The sequence below is a fragment of the Antedon mediterranea genome, chromosome 1, assembly GCF_964355755.1.
Source record: "Antedon mediterranea chromosome 1, ecAntMedi1.1, whole genome shotgun sequence".
Taxonomy (NCBI): domain Eukaryota; kingdom Metazoa; phylum Echinodermata; class Crinoidea; order Comatulida; family Antedonidae; genus Antedon; species Antedon mediterranea.
The window spans coordinates 13,985,999-14,003,670 of NC_092670.1; the positions used below are offsets into that span (position 1 = coordinate 13,985,999).

General features: G+C 34.4%; 1 protein-coding gene across 3 annotated transcripts; it reads right to left on the reverse strand.

Annotated features, from left to right (window-relative positions):
- Nucleotides 1-1,320: 1,320 nt before the first annotated feature.
- Nucleotides 1,321-17,633, reverse strand: LOC140057540 (short transient receptor potential channel 7-like). 3 transcript variants are annotated; one of them, XM_072103259.1, is made up of 12 exons: nucleotides 17,236-17,633; nucleotides 8,169-8,973; nucleotides 7,394-7,564; nucleotides 6,799-6,966; nucleotides 5,974-6,286; nucleotides 5,388-5,624; nucleotides 4,376-4,667; nucleotides 4,068-4,269; nucleotides 3,559-3,816; nucleotides 3,286-3,357; nucleotides 2,994-3,069; nucleotides 1,321-2,601 (listed from the first exon to the last, which is right to left on the reverse strand). In XM_072103259.1, exons 2-12 carry the CDS (start codon nucleotides 8,922-8,924, stop codon nucleotides 2,375-2,377), a joined length of 2,772 nt encoding a protein of 923 aa, XP_071959360.1. In that variant the 5' UTR covers nucleotides 8,925-8,973; nucleotides 17,236-17,633; the 3' UTR covers nucleotides 1,321-2,374. The 3 variants fall into 3 exon arrangements, with proteins under 3 accessions (XP_071959360.1, XP_071959366.1, XP_071959351.1); XM_072103265.1 differs by lacking the exon at nucleotides 17,236-17,633 and adding an exon at nucleotides 16,927-16,970; XM_072103250.1 differs by lacking the exon at nucleotides 17,236-17,633 and adding an exon at nucleotides 11,509-11,605.
- Nucleotides 17,634-17,672: the final 39 nt, after the last annotated feature.

Genomic DNA, 17,672 nt, shown 5'->3' on the forward strand with positions numbered 1-17,672 from the left:
AATTTAACCATTTATCATATAAGTGAAAACATTATTTTTTCCCGTTTTTTTTCTACGGAAGTGATTCACTTTATTAAAACTACAAAATAACATATTCAAAGTCTGATTTAATTAATCTTCATTTTTCATGTTTTTGGGGGACAATACATCTTTAAAGTACGTTTACCAAGTGCGTCGAGTCTATTTCGTTACACGGCAGAAACATGTTTTGTGTGACGATAGAGAGGGCGCACTTTACAATTAGGTTCACCGCTGAACAATCTCCTTCAATATTGTATTATCGTCAAAAATGTCTTGTTTCTTACAAATCGCTTCGTATGTACAAACAAAGGGGTCGTTGTTTCAACCAATACCCAAATGTACTAGCCCTACGGTATATTATCATAAAACAAATTCTAATTTAAAACGTAGTAGGCCTAACAGCTCTCAAATAGACGTGTCGTTCTATATCAACTTCACAATGTAGAGATCTGAATTGCTAAAATAAAAAGATTCAAAATATAGGCCTACTTACCATTTATTTAAATCGAATCTTTCGCCTGTAAACATATGTCAGCACTGCTATCTGCCTACTGAATGTATGTATGCATCTGTTTATCGCTAATGTAAAGTTAAACATTCCAGATACGATTGTCCAGGTGGTTTAATGCACTCAAGTGACTACAATCCGTAAAACGTGTTTAGTTAACCTGAATAATTGTTTGTTTGTTTGTTTTATCTTTATACTGGGTGACCTCTTCAGTCAAAGACTGGTCTCCCAGAGGGCCCAGTTGGTGATCAGTGGCTGTGATGTACTAATACACCGGGGTAACCCCCTACTCGTCTCGAAAGATGTACTAGGTTCTTTAAAGTGCACACGAGCTAGATGTGTACACTGGACCTACGGTTTATAGTCCTTATCCGAGAAGACTCGTTCTACCACCAGAACCATGGAGTGAGTGAGCCTCGAACCCCTGCCGATGTTATGGCTACGTGATTACGGTTTCACTGTCTTAACCGCTCGGCCACTCACTCAATCTTATCTGAGGTCGACGAAAGTTATACACTACATGGTGGTCTCAGCATGGATTACCTCTCCCACCAGTGGTCTCAAGATTAAGTGTTCGATTGCTGTCCGCTGAGATCTAGGCTTAACCCATGGAGGGTCAGAAAACCTTTTTGTTAAACACATAAGACAATATTCATGCCTTACATTTGATTAAAGCCGAGCAATTTATTTAAAATATAAAATAAAGAGAATAGAAAATAATTAATATTTTGATATTAAAAAAAGTATAACACAAATAAATAAATGAGATAAAAACAAAATTATAGTCTCAAAAAAAGTTTAATAAAACATTTTAAAACGACCACAACACTCCGTTTGCAAAATCAGTGTAATAATAGTAAATATTTATCGTACCCTTATGTATTAATTTATGCCATAACCGTAGTGTTCCATAAATACGTGTTCAAAGGTAATCTGAATGTAATATTTATTTCCCGACATGCATTGTATAAGCTTCGTCCATTTTACTTCCGTTTCTCCTCGTAAAGTTCGTGATAAGTTTATTTATTTTCAAAATATATACGAACACCTAAAAAGTCAACATTGTCGAAAATATATAATAAATAAATAACAACTCTCCGACATATCAGAAAAAACACTAGTCTATAGGTTCTAGCTATGTTTCGAATTGATATTATTAAAGATAAATGTTTTTTGCGTTTCATATGTATAATAACACAACAAATTAAAGCAGGCACCTCTCAAAATTGGATGTATGGTGCATATTATTATGCGGTGCAGCTTTCGTTAAAAATAGGAACATTTAAAATAATAAATATCTTTTAAACTAGGCAATTAATTATTCACCACAATTATTATTCACACTTTTTCTTATGAACATTATTTTAAAAAGGAAGATTCATATTTTCAAGAATAATACTGTACTATATTATTAATTTACAGTTAAAACGATTATGCATAGCTATTATAATAAATAAGTTAATTATGTAGTAACTAATAATGTATTGTAACCTTGTTCTTATTAATACAGAAATCAAGCTTCCTGGCGTCCGAATGATGATCTGACATGATGATACGCGTAGTCTATCACGTGCTTAAACGTCACAGCAAAATTAATGTAGAGGTTTATCAAGGATTTGTTTACTACCGATTATATATGTAATAAAATATCAATAATAGAATAGAAATTTTAAGTATAATGTCTGTTATAGGATGTGATCTGATGAACAGAAGAGGTCATCAGCCAGATTCATTAAATTGCTTCACAAAAAAAAATGTAAAAAAAAAAAAAAACACAATATGATGTGTCGTTTGCGCACCCCTCCCCTCTACCCGTAGTAATACGGGGCGCAACAAATACAAATATTAGTCTTCGTCTGGATTTTCGACGAACCCATTCAGCACTAGTTCCCGTCGTAATTTCTGTATTTCTCCAACTAGCAGGAACACGTTATTTTCGATTAGATTCAGTCGGCTGCTGTCGCCTGGTTGGTCGCCCGGTTGATCGTTCTTTGAGTGTATTGCATCATCAATCTTTTGCATTATCTCATATCGTAAGCTCGATATGTCGTACTTAATTTCGTCAAGTTCGCCTGTGGAAATACAGTACGATTTAATTTAAGTCAATGCATTATTACATCTTTATATGGTATAAACACCATGTTACTTAATCATAGTAATATATTAACTACCGGTATATTATTTCTATCAACAGTTAACATTCCAAATTCACAAAATTAAAGATACTTTGGGGCATGTGCACTATAATAGATCCGCAACTGATCCCAATGCACACGGCCCGCAATGCACACGGCCCGCAATGCACACGGCCCTCAATGCACACGGCCCGCAATGCACACGGCCCTCAATGGACACGGCCCTCAATGGACACGGCCCTCAATGCACCCGGCCCGCAATGCTCCCAACTCACAATAAGCCTGACACGAGAAAGCCTATTATTAACTGTTAGTACTGACTGTCTCACCTTCGCCAACTTCATCAGTGTCCTTATCTCGTTGCAATCGGAATAAAAATCGTTTTACAACTCCTTTTAGTATATCCTAGACGAGAATAAAGATAATGATATTCTGCTGGTACCCAAATAAATCATAAAATTCGTACATAAAAGTATGAACAAGATGGTTGCATGAGAGTATCCTTCAATGTTCTGTATTTATTTTTTTTATTATGGTGTCAAATTATAAGAGTCAAGTCGGCACGATACAATTATCCTATGTGATTAGAATGCTTCAAGTATATGACTTCAAAAGTTTTACCTCATTCTCTTGTGTCGTGGTAGTTGCGTATGCACGTGTTGAAACATTGAATAAACCAAGATTTCCCAACATCTACGCAACAAAAAAAACCCATTACATTTTATTTAACACGAAGCTACTTATACAGCAAATATACCCTACAAGAATAAACACTGTATTGTATTGTATTTATACATTTTAACTGACAATTGTTGACAGAATTGATGTATTAAACCTAAATACTCGTATCTTAATGACTGTCAATAGTCAGTTAAGATCTATCAAGTGACTTACCGTGTCACTTCCTGCAATTGAAGCATCCTTGCCTTGAACATTCATTTGCGTCTCGTCTTTTTTTCGTTCCCATCGTTCAATTGGGGGTCCATGCCTTTTACTCAGCCAGCGTCTACAACGATTCCGTATTGACTTGTACGCCAGCCAGATGGTCTTAGGACTCGGAATTAGATTAAAGGGTACGGGTAACGTACCAGCTTCGAAATAAGAAATCCACAACTGTGCCCTTGCAAATTTCCACTCTACATCTTCATCAGCCTATAAGATTGAGATTAATTGTGGTAAAGAATACATATTTTGAAATATTATTACAAATCAGAAGGCATACATAGTTAGCGCCTATTATCTCTCACATCATCGCAACCATAACCGTAGGCCTACTAATACTTAAAATATTCAGCACCCGAGAAGGTGAATAGTGAGTGCCCTCCATGTAAGGAACGCTCGGCACTTCCACCAGTCGCCATTGTTGATTTCTTAACACTTTGAGAAAGAAGGGTTAACCATACCTGAATGTCCTCAAATGACGACGCCATCATAGCAATAAGCATGTTCAACATAACCAATATCATACAGAAGTGATACATTAGCAGTAAGAACGTTCCAAATAACTGAGTGACGCCGTGGTTGTACTCAGGAGGGATGTCATAGTCAGAAGAATCTCCAAGACCAAACAACGCCCAAACCAATGACACCAAAGTGCTCTCAAACCTTTAAAACAATGCATTATAGAGATTTTCTGTGTAAATTCAATACATAATCTAGATCTACAGACTACAAGCAAGGTGATACACATAGAGAATGTAGGCCTACTTACGAACCAAATGCCTTTACTACTCCACTTTCTACATCGTGAATATCTCCTTCATTGACAGCATAATAACCATACAAATTGTAAGTAGCGCAGAAGAATGCCATAAACACCACCATAAAAACGATTAGAAACCTAACCACATCGGTAAGCATTCGGCCTAGAGATATCTGTAGCGGGCCTAGGAATTCACTGGCTGGCAAGATGAACGATACACGGGCAAAACTTAACACGTTAGCAACTGCAAACATTGCTTCTCCTATCAAAGTAGGATCGGATGCATCCCATAATCGACGATCTATCAAAATAAGTACATTGTTGCATAATATTATAATGTACAGTATAAGTACACATATTAGGTTATAATTGTTTTCTGTTTATAGCATATTTTAGAAAACAAATGAAATAGTTGTCCGAGGTTATAATGTGAGGAAGGTAGTAGAAATTTGTTTTTAGAATTTTATCATCGTTATACAGACTTTCAAACATAGTTCTGTTGGTTATATAGAGTTTATTACTGTTTGATTCTTCAGTTAAGCTTGGTTCCCACTAGGACGTAACGCACGTAAACGCAACGCAAGCGTGTTGACCAATAACAAGCGACAGTTCAAATAATCCATCGCTTGTGATTGGTCAACACACTTACGTCCTTGTGTTGCGTCTCTAGTGAGAACCAAGCATCAGAAAGTAAAACGCTTAGATTGAGATTGTGCCGAACGACTAAGTCATGTTGCGCATGGTCAATTGTTTTTTTAACGTGTACAGAATGACTTTTTGACACAAAATGCTCGCTAATTACAGCGGTAATAACCTGTGATTAGAATTTCATTCTATAGAAAGCGGTCTCGACTAGATAGCTGTAGAGAAAAAAGGGAGTTTGCACATGCTCAGAAACATCAGAATTTCTTTTACTCAACAAATGAGTCGAATTCGAGCATCGTGAACACGATTAGGGCGCCACCTCAAAGTCTAAGCATCGAAAGCATTATAATATCACTAGGACACAGATGACGCTTACCTGATGATAGGTAGTAAATGTGCTCCGTGTCGTAATGATCTGTGCCTGACATCTCTGGACAGGTATCGTTCATAAAAAGCTGCTTAGTTCTATTAACTTTAGTGAAGACGACCACGTTCAGGAGAAAATAACACATGTATAGGTTCAACATACAGATATCTAGCCAATTCCAAATGGAAGCAAAGTAGCGTGTCGAACCCTCTTGGAGTATCTGCTTAACCTCATTCCAGAGGTAACCTGTGAATTTATTTATAAACAAATTATGACGTCAGCAGACACAGTAGCGATAAAAGATGGTTAGAAGAAAAAGATGAACTAGTAGCGTAACAAAATGAGAAATTGAAGGGGAGAAAATGAGAAATCGAAGGGGAGAAAATGAGAAAACAAAAATTGAAAAACTGTAGACAATAGTATAAAACATGAGTTATAAAATGAAGAAAACACAAAATTAGTTTAAGACACTAGAAACAGAGTGGCGAAATAATAAAACTGAAAAGAAGAGATTAAGACATTAATTGAATAAGATGGAGACTGTATGAGGTATTAAGTACAGTAAGTACAATTTAAATATGTCATCACACTTTACCTAACACGTAAACCAATATTATCGCAGACAGTACAGAAACCTGTGGAGTTCGTACGCGCATGCACCCGTGATGACAGACTTCTCCCGGTGGTGCACACATACCCGCGTTCACAGCATGCTCGAACCATTCACAAGTTGAGTTGCATAGGCTTTCACAGAGACCTAATCGCTCGTCACTACTGCACGCCGTTTCGTCTGATATGAATCTACCACCCAGCATTGTTGAATCAAGGAAGAGGAGCAGTATGAAACAAATGTATGAAGCGGTGTGTAGTATGAATTTGACCATCGGTGTTTTCAGAAGCTTGCCAACCTGTAAGAAAAGAATTATGCTTGAGACTCGTCCTAAATGTTAGGCCTACTGAGCATGCGCAAAGTTTCGTTTTTTTTCTTGACAGCTACGTCGAGTCGAAACCGGTTTGTATAGAATGAAATTATAATCACATATTATTGTCGCTATAATTAGTAGCGAGCATGTTTTTGTCAAAAATTCATTCTGCCCACGATATTATAAAATATATGAGCATGCGCAAATGGACTGTTACTTTACTGAAGCTCTTTGTCTACACTATCAAACTTTAAATGTGACAAAAATGTGATGTGCCCATAATGGACACGATGACATACCACTATTTGGCAAAAATCAGTCAAGCTTTTTTGTTGACTGTGGAAACATTTTATAGAAAGACCGAAGATAAAAATCAGAAGTTGAATCAAAAGCAACGTACCAACAAGTACATTCCACATTAATTTGTCGAAATTTAGGGAGAACAAAGGGCCGAACGTCATAGATATAAGTGTTGTACGTATGAACATGCTTCTTACCTTACTGTGTGGAAATATCCAGTAGATGGGGATCCAAATTGGAAGTCCAACGGCCAAAGCAAAACTGAACAGAAATCGTATTACTGAATTTGCTTCTTTCCAGATTGACATCAGGTCACCGTAGAAGAGAATTGAAAGTTGATGCTGACAGTGCGCATGTGCAACAAACTGTGAATACAGTTAAAAAACGTAAGAAATCCCAATAACTCTATTCATATTTTTAGACGGAATTGAAAAAGAACAACTAAAGGAATAGTTGGTTCGATTCTCACGTCCACTTCAGTTCTCATGATTAAAGAAATATCAAGAACAGAAAAAATGGAAAGAACGCAGAGTTGAACTTTCATAAGTATTTATATAATATAATAAAATAAAAATACCAAAGAGTGTAAACTTAATCCATTGGCTCAGTCAATCGTGTTATTTTATCGTTTGCTACGTTACCAATTTAAACTTTTTACTTTCATCATTTATCCAAGTAAGCTCCATTGTTTGAGGGGATTGATTAATGTCTATCTTAGTCGGGATGGTAGATTAAAGTTCAAGATACCAATTTACAATGAATTAAGTGGAAATAATCAACACTACGTTTTACCTGTCTTTGCTCATATGTTATACCCAGTTTGACTCTACCCAGCCTTTCTCTCTGATCCACTCCATCAGTTCCACCGCTGAGAAGATTGTCAACCTCTCGTGAACTTTGACACATGTCAAGAAGGTCAGATGTGTAAGTTTTACATGTTTCTGAGAGTTCTTTGTAATCTGTCTAATTAAATTTAATGAAGCTAGTTTAATAACTTAAGGCCTATATCAAGGAAATGTTTATTTTATGAAATGTTATCAGTCATATCAAGTCATATCATTTTTGTATATATAATGAATTTGATATCACGAAATGTTTAACTTTCACCGTTGATACCAGAAAGAATAGTGGTAATCAATATCGTACTATAGTACATTATATCCAGAAGAGAAGTTTTATTATTCTATGTTAACAACAAAAAATATCTTTTCCACAACATAGAAGCTGGAGACGTGAATACTTATAATCAACATTTAAATAGATCAAGCGATCAGCCAGCAACTGAGCAAAATACTTGGCAAAATAAAGTAAGCAACAGAGGGCGTGCTATTTATTAAATCCGGCCCGTATTGAAAATAAAAAATAACTCGAGTATTTGTGATGTCGTCACCAATATATAGATTTTTTAAATCAAATCAATCGGCATGTTTTATAAGTATACTAAAATGCCTACTACGCCCAATATGTTAACGATAACTGTTGATATTATCGTACAAACAAACAAAGCAAGTCATACTTTAGCAAAATTATATATTGCCAAGTAAAAAATTAAATCAAAATAGCCAACCTTGAATTCTTTTTCTTTTGAAGCAAGAATGTCCAGCTCGCGGCATAACTCGAATGCCGTGAGTATAGGATCTGCACTTGTTAACGAAATGTAAGCTGGGCTAATCAATGCTCTGTATGTATTGATGCGTGACTTTGAATGTTTCAATGAATCAAATGTTCTTTTATGTTCGCAAGAAACACAATTACAACTATTCAGATGAGGTGTGTTTATTTTCTCTCCTCTGGCAAGGAACAGGCGAATGATGTCAATGTCATTGCAGTGAGCCGCCAACATCAATGGAGTTATATCCTGATCAAACTTGGAGTTCTTTCTTCCCTGCTCGAAATAATGTGAAATGGACCCGAGTCTGCTCCGATCTTTTCCTCGTTTAAACATCGGGTGTTCCAGAATAACTTGGGTTATTCTCAGGTAGCCTTTACTTATAGCAAGCATTAACGATTCGTAGACCGTTTCCCATGGTATCGTCTGACGTCCAGGGTGTGTAATTATGTAATTTACAATCTCAAAGTGTTCGTTTTCTGTTGCTATCTCTAGAATCGTTCTATCTTTATAATCATATAATTTCAGGATCCATTCGACATTATTGGTTTGATGGTCCATAGCCTCTTTGATGGTCTTAAAGTCTCCCATCTCCGCGGCATGCAGAATGTCTTTCTTCCTAGTCAATTCGTCCCCGTCATCTGCCACACTATTATCTGAGCTCTTGTTGGAGGTTAGGGAAGACCCATAGTGAATTCGCCGTTTTTTCGGCATCTTTACGTAATTGCAGCTATAACAATACTAACAGTGCAAAGGCGTTTATCTGAAAAAAAAAACAAGATAGATTTAATATTTAAACTTAAATATCGTAAATCGTAAAGGTAAAATCTTAAAATAAATGTACATATTAAAGCTGTTTAATCGAAAGTAGGAAAATGGCCTAACAAAAAATGATTGCATCTAACTGATAGTCTTTTTCATTCATTCATTAATTTATTCAATCATTTATTTGTTCACAATCAATTTCATTAATAATAAAGAAGAAAAGGTACAATTAATTTGGCCCTTTATTAAATTATACCGAACCATTTATTATTTTGAGAGATTTGCATTTCTTTGAACTTATAGAATACCTTGATGAACATGTGTAATCAAATATTACTGGTATGTCTACCTCATATCTTGCTATATAATCTGATACGGATTTAGAAGGGGTTTGAAGTGGCTTCCCCGGGAAGGACAACCCCTTACACCATTACCCTCCCATTTCCAGACATAATTATTTTCCCTCACTTGGCACGACAATTTAACACGACTTAATAATATCGTTAATATTCATTCCATAATAATAATTTATATTAAACATATTCGTTAAAGTGGTCATTATTAATTTCATATTTACCAAACGAGAAAATCAAACAAGTTCCGTGCATTTGTGATACTACATGATGAATTAAAAATACATGCGGACCCGTGTTATGGCCTAATTAGTCAAGTTACAATGGAAACGCGGGCGATATAATTATTACATCACCAGGGGAAATTTATTTTGGGTACCGACTATTATTAATAAAATTATATCTACATCTATGATTAATTAAATTTAGATACTATTTTGTAATGGATGTTGTAACGAAGATGATTCCTAATGAAAATTACATTAATTGGCGATGACCTCAATAAATTATTAGTGAATAACTACAATATTATTACTGCAAAATGACCAAGGCCTAGTGTATGTCGTCACTGAGATGATACAATGCAATTATGGCAACGACGTAGACGCCGGCCATAACATTTTATTATAAATTAATGTACAAATTATTATTACTTATAATATAACTAAGGTATAATTAAACCTAAAAGTGTCGTTTGGGAAAAATGTTTTAGATATATTTTAGATAATTAGTCAAGTTACAATGGAAACGCGGACGATATAATTATTATTTCTTTATTCCAAATTTCTTTTGGGTACCGACTATTATTAATAAAATTATATCTACATCTATGATTAATTAAATTTAGATACTATTTTGTAATGGATGTTGTAACGAAGATGATTCCTAATGAAAATTACATTGACGATGACCTCAATAAATTATTAGTGAATAACTACAATATTATTGAGATGAGATGATGCACAAATTATTATGACTTATAATATAACTAAAGTATAATTAAACCTAAAAGTGTCGTTTGGGAAAAATGTTTTAGATACATACCTAATGTATTATCAACAGTCCTACCACACTGTAATACGAGCAATTATAATGAGAGCTAAAATGTTTTTGTATGTTCGTATACTAACACAGTGATGCTCGTATGTTTTAAATTTACCATCAATTTCAATAATACCAGCAAAACACGGGTTACTTTCAATAAAAGTATCACTGACCTTGCAGAGATCGATAACAATAATATTAATTGAATGTCCATATGCTGCTTATACATTGAAGCTCGTTAAATAATTGGTTTTAATAAGTGCATGACATTTTTATTTGTAAGTAAATCCTTTTATAGATCACGTGAGGCACAGTACATTTCATTACGCGTAATTCTAGTATCATTTAAATGGCAGACCAAATTATACACAGGTAGCGAACATATTTCTAGCCTTCCGACTTAGTACAGTAATAAAAAAAAGCGCGCAGCGCAATCAATACGTCATCAGCAGCATAGAAATGCGTATGAGTGATACATCAAGCAACGTATTGCATTCAGGTGGTAACAAAGAGAGTTTAGACCCACCTCATACAAAATTACAAAAGCAATACAATGGCGCGCTATATTAACTGGCAAATAATAAAACAAGCAGCCTGCATTAAACCAAGTAGAAACGAATTTAGTGTTAAACAACCGTAAAGCAGTAATGAAAATGAGCGCTAAACAAAATAATTGCATACATCACAATTGTAGCAAAGCGTTTAGTACCACCCCACCAGGATACTGCAGCGATAGAAGCATGAAGCAACAAGCAGCATATCCATACACTAGAAGTAGTAAAGATGAGAACCTACTAACAGCATACAACAATAAAGGCGAGGATTGACATGACAAATGAGTTTTGTGATACCTTTTAATAACAGAAGTAGGCATACAATATGCATCAAACAACCTCCTATCCATAGCCTACACCAGAAGTAGCAAACCGTTTAGTTACCGACCTAAGAATCATTAACAGCATGAGAAAGGCCAGCTACGTTGACTTAAAAGTGACACAACAAGCAGATCTGCATACACGAAAGTAGCAAAAGGCGTTTAGTGCTTGCCTATCTTTAAAAAAGGTAATAGAAAAAGATGCAGATAACTGATGCATCAACCATACATACATCGCAGCAGCAAATATGTGTAAACTTACCTACAACTGTATAAGCAGCAACGGAAAACGGTGGGCTACTGTTTGATGCAACAAGACCCGTATTAAGCGCCTATACTTCTGGTGGTGATGATGTTCAGTATCAACGAAAATATTAATTTCAAAAGAAAAACAATTCCATTATATACTGCTGTAAACATTGGATTAATTATATTAATACGACCTACTAGCCTTATTTTCACTCATGCACAACACATTTGATTTTTAATTGATGTAAATCATATCGTCATTACAAATACTTCAAAGGCCACCTATCTGTCATCAACATAAACGCCATTAATATAATAATTGTAACATATGTTTTGGAACATGAAAATTATCCTATTTACGATTTCATCCTCAAACAGCTGTTGCTTGCAACCCATATTTTCAAATAAACAACTCGTATTTTATGTATTGTATAACGACTGATTTAATTAGGGAACTAATAGGCCTACTACTACACACATTTCTATATAATACAGAAATCAAGGAATTGTATGTGATTGATTGATTGAAATTTATATCTATACTGGGTAACCTCTTCAGTCAAAGACTGGTCTCCCAGAGGGTCCAGTTGGTGATCAGTGGCTGTGATGTACTAATACACCGGGGTAACCCCCTACTCGTCTTGAAAGATGTACTAGGTTCTTTAAAGTGCACACGAGCTATAGATCTGTACACTTGACCTACGATTTAAGACTCGTTCTACCACCAGAACCATGGAGTGAGTGAGCCTCGAACCCCTACCGATGTTATGGCTAGGTAATTACGGTTCCACTGTCTTAACCGCTAGGCCACTCACTCACTCACTCACTCACTATAACCTTTAATATTCTGCGGCATTTGTGACCAATGGTTCCAGAAGACTATTAACAGTGACAAGGTGGCTTAGTGTCAAAATATATGTTTCCTCTAGTTTTTATCTTCTTAATCGAGATGTCCTAATAGGGGTATCTCTCAAAATGTGTGTGCCTTATGATGTGCCTTGACAGGGGTAGTCCCTTGAAGGGTGTCTCTTAAAAAGTGTGTGCCTTATAATGGTGTCCTTTGGGAATACCTTACTAGTGGTGTCCCCCAAATAGAGGGATTTATACAGTTAGTGTATGTGTAAAAACATAAAGAATGTTTTCGATTTTTTTTTTGAAAATATTGATTTAAGTGTAAACTTGTACAATCCCTGAAGTGACTACGTCTGTCGCAAATAAAGGAATTTGTTACTCGTCCTCCAGTTTTGCTCGAGTTTTGAAATTAACAACAAAAATCAGCGTTGTTTTGAAAACTTAGTGTTATTGTGAAACAACTTGGAAGTTTGTGTCAAGAAACTGCTATTAATAACGACTTAGCCGGTTAATTTATTGCGTAAACACCAATCCTTCTGTTAATTCGGTCATCATATCATGTCGATGATTTACATGACCCAATTAAAATAATTTGCGAGTTAACTTTGCAAATACCTGAAAAACCCTTATAACTGTAAACATGAAGGCATGTTAATTTCAGTATCACACTGCAATTCAATCTACTAACTCGTGTATTTTATTTATAACGATAAACATGTCCTTTTTCTTGATCTTCTCTACCTGAACAAGAGTAACGGTTCTTACCTGTAATCACCTTTTAATATAATGTATTGCCATTTTATCTTTATTAATGTTACAAATAATAAATAAAAATTAAAAATAATATTAATAAAAACTGAAATCTAATGCAAAAAATGGTCAAATTTAATGGAAGTCCATGGGCTCTTGGTTGAATTTAACCCTTTATTTGTCTTTTTATAAGTGGAAGCTTGGAATGCAAACAAATGTTCAAATTGAATGGAAGTCAATGTGCTTTTGGTTGAATTTAGGCCTAACCCTTTATTTATCTTTTTATAAGTGGAAAACGTTTTTATTTAACGGAAGTGATTTACTTATATTAAAACTGTTTGGTTAGAAATAAATATAATGGTGGTTTACCACACAAGCGAAAAAGGTGTGTTTTTTTCTGGAATATACCAGGAAAGAGAAAAAAATCAAATAATTACATTTAGGAAAAACTTGCTGAATATTTGTACTTTACCAAAGTATATTACAAACAAATAGGCCTAGAAATAATATAAAACACAAACGAAAAAGTAAAGGCACAATCTACAGTTAGGCCTATCTAGAATGATTAATTGAAGCGGCTCCTCTGTTAACACCACCCCTCCACCACCGCCACTCCTCCACCCTTTTTACCACCCGTATACGACACTGATGTACAGTACGAGCATGAATACTTACTTCAATACCATAGTCTTGACTATTTAACTTACGATTGTCATCAAACATAATTTATAAATTCACGTAAGTTATCAAAAGATCGTGAATTAAAATATCAACTGAGAATATCTGCCATAAATATAACAAACTAAGACAAACAGACCGATTGACAAACTGACAGAAGAAGTATTAAATCATGTAACTCAACATACATTGTGTTCAACATTATATCATTGTAAATCTTCTTTATAAAATTATCTTATTTGATTGACATTGTAACAGATGAGTAAAATAATAAAAGTATATAGCCGTACAACAACCAGGAGAAACGTCTAATTAGCGTACGTCTCAAGGTCCTTACAGTATAAGATGTGTGTAGCATATTAATATGGCCTAAAATCATTATCTTTGGGTGAGACTTGCTATGTCCTTATATGTGCCTCGCAGATGTTTCCTATATAATTTTATTATTCTATCTGGGATGTTCAGAATCCAGTAAAGAGTTGATTTGCAATCAACATGAATACCTTAATGTATTAAATAATATAATTATTGTTATTCCTTTACTAGAATTTGTATTGGTATTTCGGTAAAAACATAATTAAAATGGATTAAAGTTTTACGTTATTATGGGCCACAATTATTGTTAGCTATCTTCAACCATGAATTAAGGCCACTCCAAGTTAAATCCATTAAATATGTATTGTTCCCCACATGAAAAATGAAGATTAATACATTTTTTTAAATCCTTGAATGTGCCATTTCGCAGTTTTAATAAAGTTAATTTTTTTTTTCACTTATAAAACCCAAAAACTGTTAAATTAAACTCAAATCCATTGACAAATTCAAAATATTCAACAACAAAAATTGTCTTGGTTTTTCCCATTCTGGTATTCAAATTAGGATACACTAATTGACTAGATAGGAACCTAATGACAGCGATATCGTGTATTAAAAGTACTTAATACAGTCAGATAGGTCTCTGGTAGACTGTCAACAGTCTTCCACATTGAGTGTACTAACAGCTACAGAATCGGGTGTATTTAAAGTAGTATTACTATAACAGGTGCGCATAAAATCAAATAACATAATAATATACTTTTATGTCATAATTTTCAATTTTCATAGAACAGCATTGTTAAGCAATCATATTTTATTTAATCGGCAGTTCTGCTAACCATTTTCATATATAAACATATAACTTATATTGGTGGTGGGGGGGGGGGGAATCATTGACACTGCCCCTTTAAAAAGACACCTTAATTAAGTTAGGCCTATGTATCTATAATATCTACAAAACCAAAACAATTATGATGACCAACCGAGAGGCGTAGATCAACGTGTTTAAGGCCAATTTACACAGATGAGCGGTATAAGCGGAAAACGGCGTAGCTTGTTCCACATCTATCCCTAGCGGAAACCGCCCGTCTGCTCCGCGTTGTGTTTAAATGGTCATCATAAGGAATAACATAGATTATATATTTTTTATTATTGTTACCACACGTCTGTGTGTAAATGGGTCTCTATGTTGGCCAAGATACATTGGTCAATTTACACAGATGAGCGGTATAAGCGAAAAACGGCGTAGCTTGTCCCACGTAGAATCTATCTATCCTTAGCGGAAACCGCCCGACTGCTCCGCATTGTGTTTAAATGGTCATCATAAGGAATATAGATTCTATATTTGTAGTATTGTTACCACTCGTCTGTGTGTAAATTGGCCTATATGTGTAAAACAACATAGAACTAGTCCATGGGTTATACAAAAGTAGCTATGTAGGCCTATTTTATGAACAGGTTTATTTTGTTCGCATCTTAGCTTATGGTTAGTGTAAGTGCACATAAGATGTTATAGGTATCGCTTCAAACGTGTATCACACACATGCGTTAATTCATCTTTCGCCACAGAGCTTAAGTCCGGGTGATGCTTCGGGTGTTTATTAAGGAGGACATTTTGCCGGTGTGGTTAAAACAATAACAGAACTTGAACATTACTTTATTCGTCTCTTTCCACAATCATGTTCAGTTAAACAATGATTGATTGTTGAATTATGTTACTTTTCTTAGATCATAAATGCAACTTTATATAATTTCTTTTTTCGGATCAAATGAATTTGAACAGTAAATAAAATCATTGATTCTTTATAAAAAGTTATTGTTTTCAATACATTTCTATGTCGGTTCTATTGATAGATAATAAAGATAACATTTCAACAATACATAATAATTTACGTGCCGAATAAAAGTTGGATTTTTGGGATCTTCTCTCTATAATGTAAAAAAAGAATTTGTTAAATATTGTTTGATAGCCTGTGGCTGTTACTAATGCTTGCACTAGATTATTGTGGTGCAGCACCAAGAATAATAGTAGAAAAAGGCCATATACATGGCTGCACCCGCCTGCTGAAATTAGTGTTTAACGGACCAACCGAACGACCGAACAACCGACCGGCATAGTGAGCTGTAGAGTCGAGTTGCACGCGACTAAAAACTGGCGACGTTTTATCGACAGTGCCATTTTTTTTATTTTGTCTAATTTTTAGGGTTCCTATAATTAAGTAATTCAGACAAACTATAATTTAAAATGAAAACTGATTTTCTGCGTTTTATATTATTCTCCCAACGACATCATTAATCAATTGTTTGAGCATGCGCAATGTTGTTAAATACAGTACTTATGACTACGTGACTTTTTTTTCATCACTTTGAAACATGAAAGTTTGTCGAAGGCCTATTATGATTGATAGTTTGTGAACATAACAGAATAAAATTGCGGGTACATTATTAGTATTGACTGTACTTATTTGTCAAGTAATTAAATGATTCAAGATTCACGTCACATCCCCAATTGTGAGGTGCTTATTTTAAAATAAATGTTATGAAATTTAGCGTTAAAATTGTGTTCTGGGATCTTGTTTTAAAGTTTTAGGCCTATCATCATTTTCAAATGTTTAAATTATACACATAGTATTGAGCTATAATATTTGCATTATTAAAATGAAGAAGGAGAGCATTCATTCAGTTTATGGAAATGCTATTAACACTAACAGTAATCCTAACACTAACACTAATTTAACACTAATCCTAAAACTAACACTAATCCTAACACTAATATAACACTAATCCTACCACTAATAACACTAATCCTAACACTAAAACTAATCCTAACACTTACCCTAATTCAATAACAGCCATTAGCATGTATTCATTCAAATAGATCGAAACGTCAAATTCTGAATGATCTGTCTTTTTTTGTATTCACTTCACTCTAAACAATAATATGCTAATTAGTTACAATAGAACATGGCATTGTTCTTACAGTGTTGTAATGGAATAACCTTCATTTTCAAACGCCTGTAACTGAACATGCCATAACTATCATTAAACAATATAAAATGTATTGCTTATATTGGGTATAAAACATAACACAATACATTCAAGTTTTTTAAATAAAAAGTACAAATTCATACAAAATATTACTTACAGTGCTTCGAAAATGGTTACTAAAACATAGACTAGGCTTAATAAATCATCGTCGTCCGTGGAGTGAACAGATACGAATCTGATTCTTATTGCGCATGTCTGTTACAATTTTCAAAATATGAATAGGCCTAAGGTGATCAGGATTGTTAGCTGCTACATTTTGTCAGGACAATAATATTAGACTACATCTACATTCTAAGGAGCTGAAGACTACCTTCCTATTGACACGTCTCAGTTATTATGTATGGTGTAAATAAGTAGGCCTACTAACAATTTACGAGGGAATATAATAAGCTGATATATAAGAAATATTGGTCAAAGGTCAAGATAAAACATATAAAATTAAGGGAAATATGTTTGTCGTTATATTATATTTAATAATAGTCAGATAAAAAATAAAAGGATATAATGGTAGAGGTCTATGTATAGGTATATAGG

Bases quoted from the DNA above. Each gene is read 5' to 3' on its own strand.
- LOC140057540 (XM_072103259.1), bottom strand. From the start codon at position 8,924: ATGCCGAAAAAACGGCGAATTCACTATGGGTCTTCCCTAACCTCCAAC. The intron at 4,668-5,387 runs GTAAGCGTCATC...TTATTTTGATAG, and splicing joins CATTTACTACCTATCATCAG to ATCGTCGATTATGGGATGCA. The intron at 3,358-3,558 runs GTAAGTCACTTG...TTTGTTGCGTAG, and splicing joins CAATTGCAGGAAGTGACACG to ATGTTGGGAAATCTTGGTTT.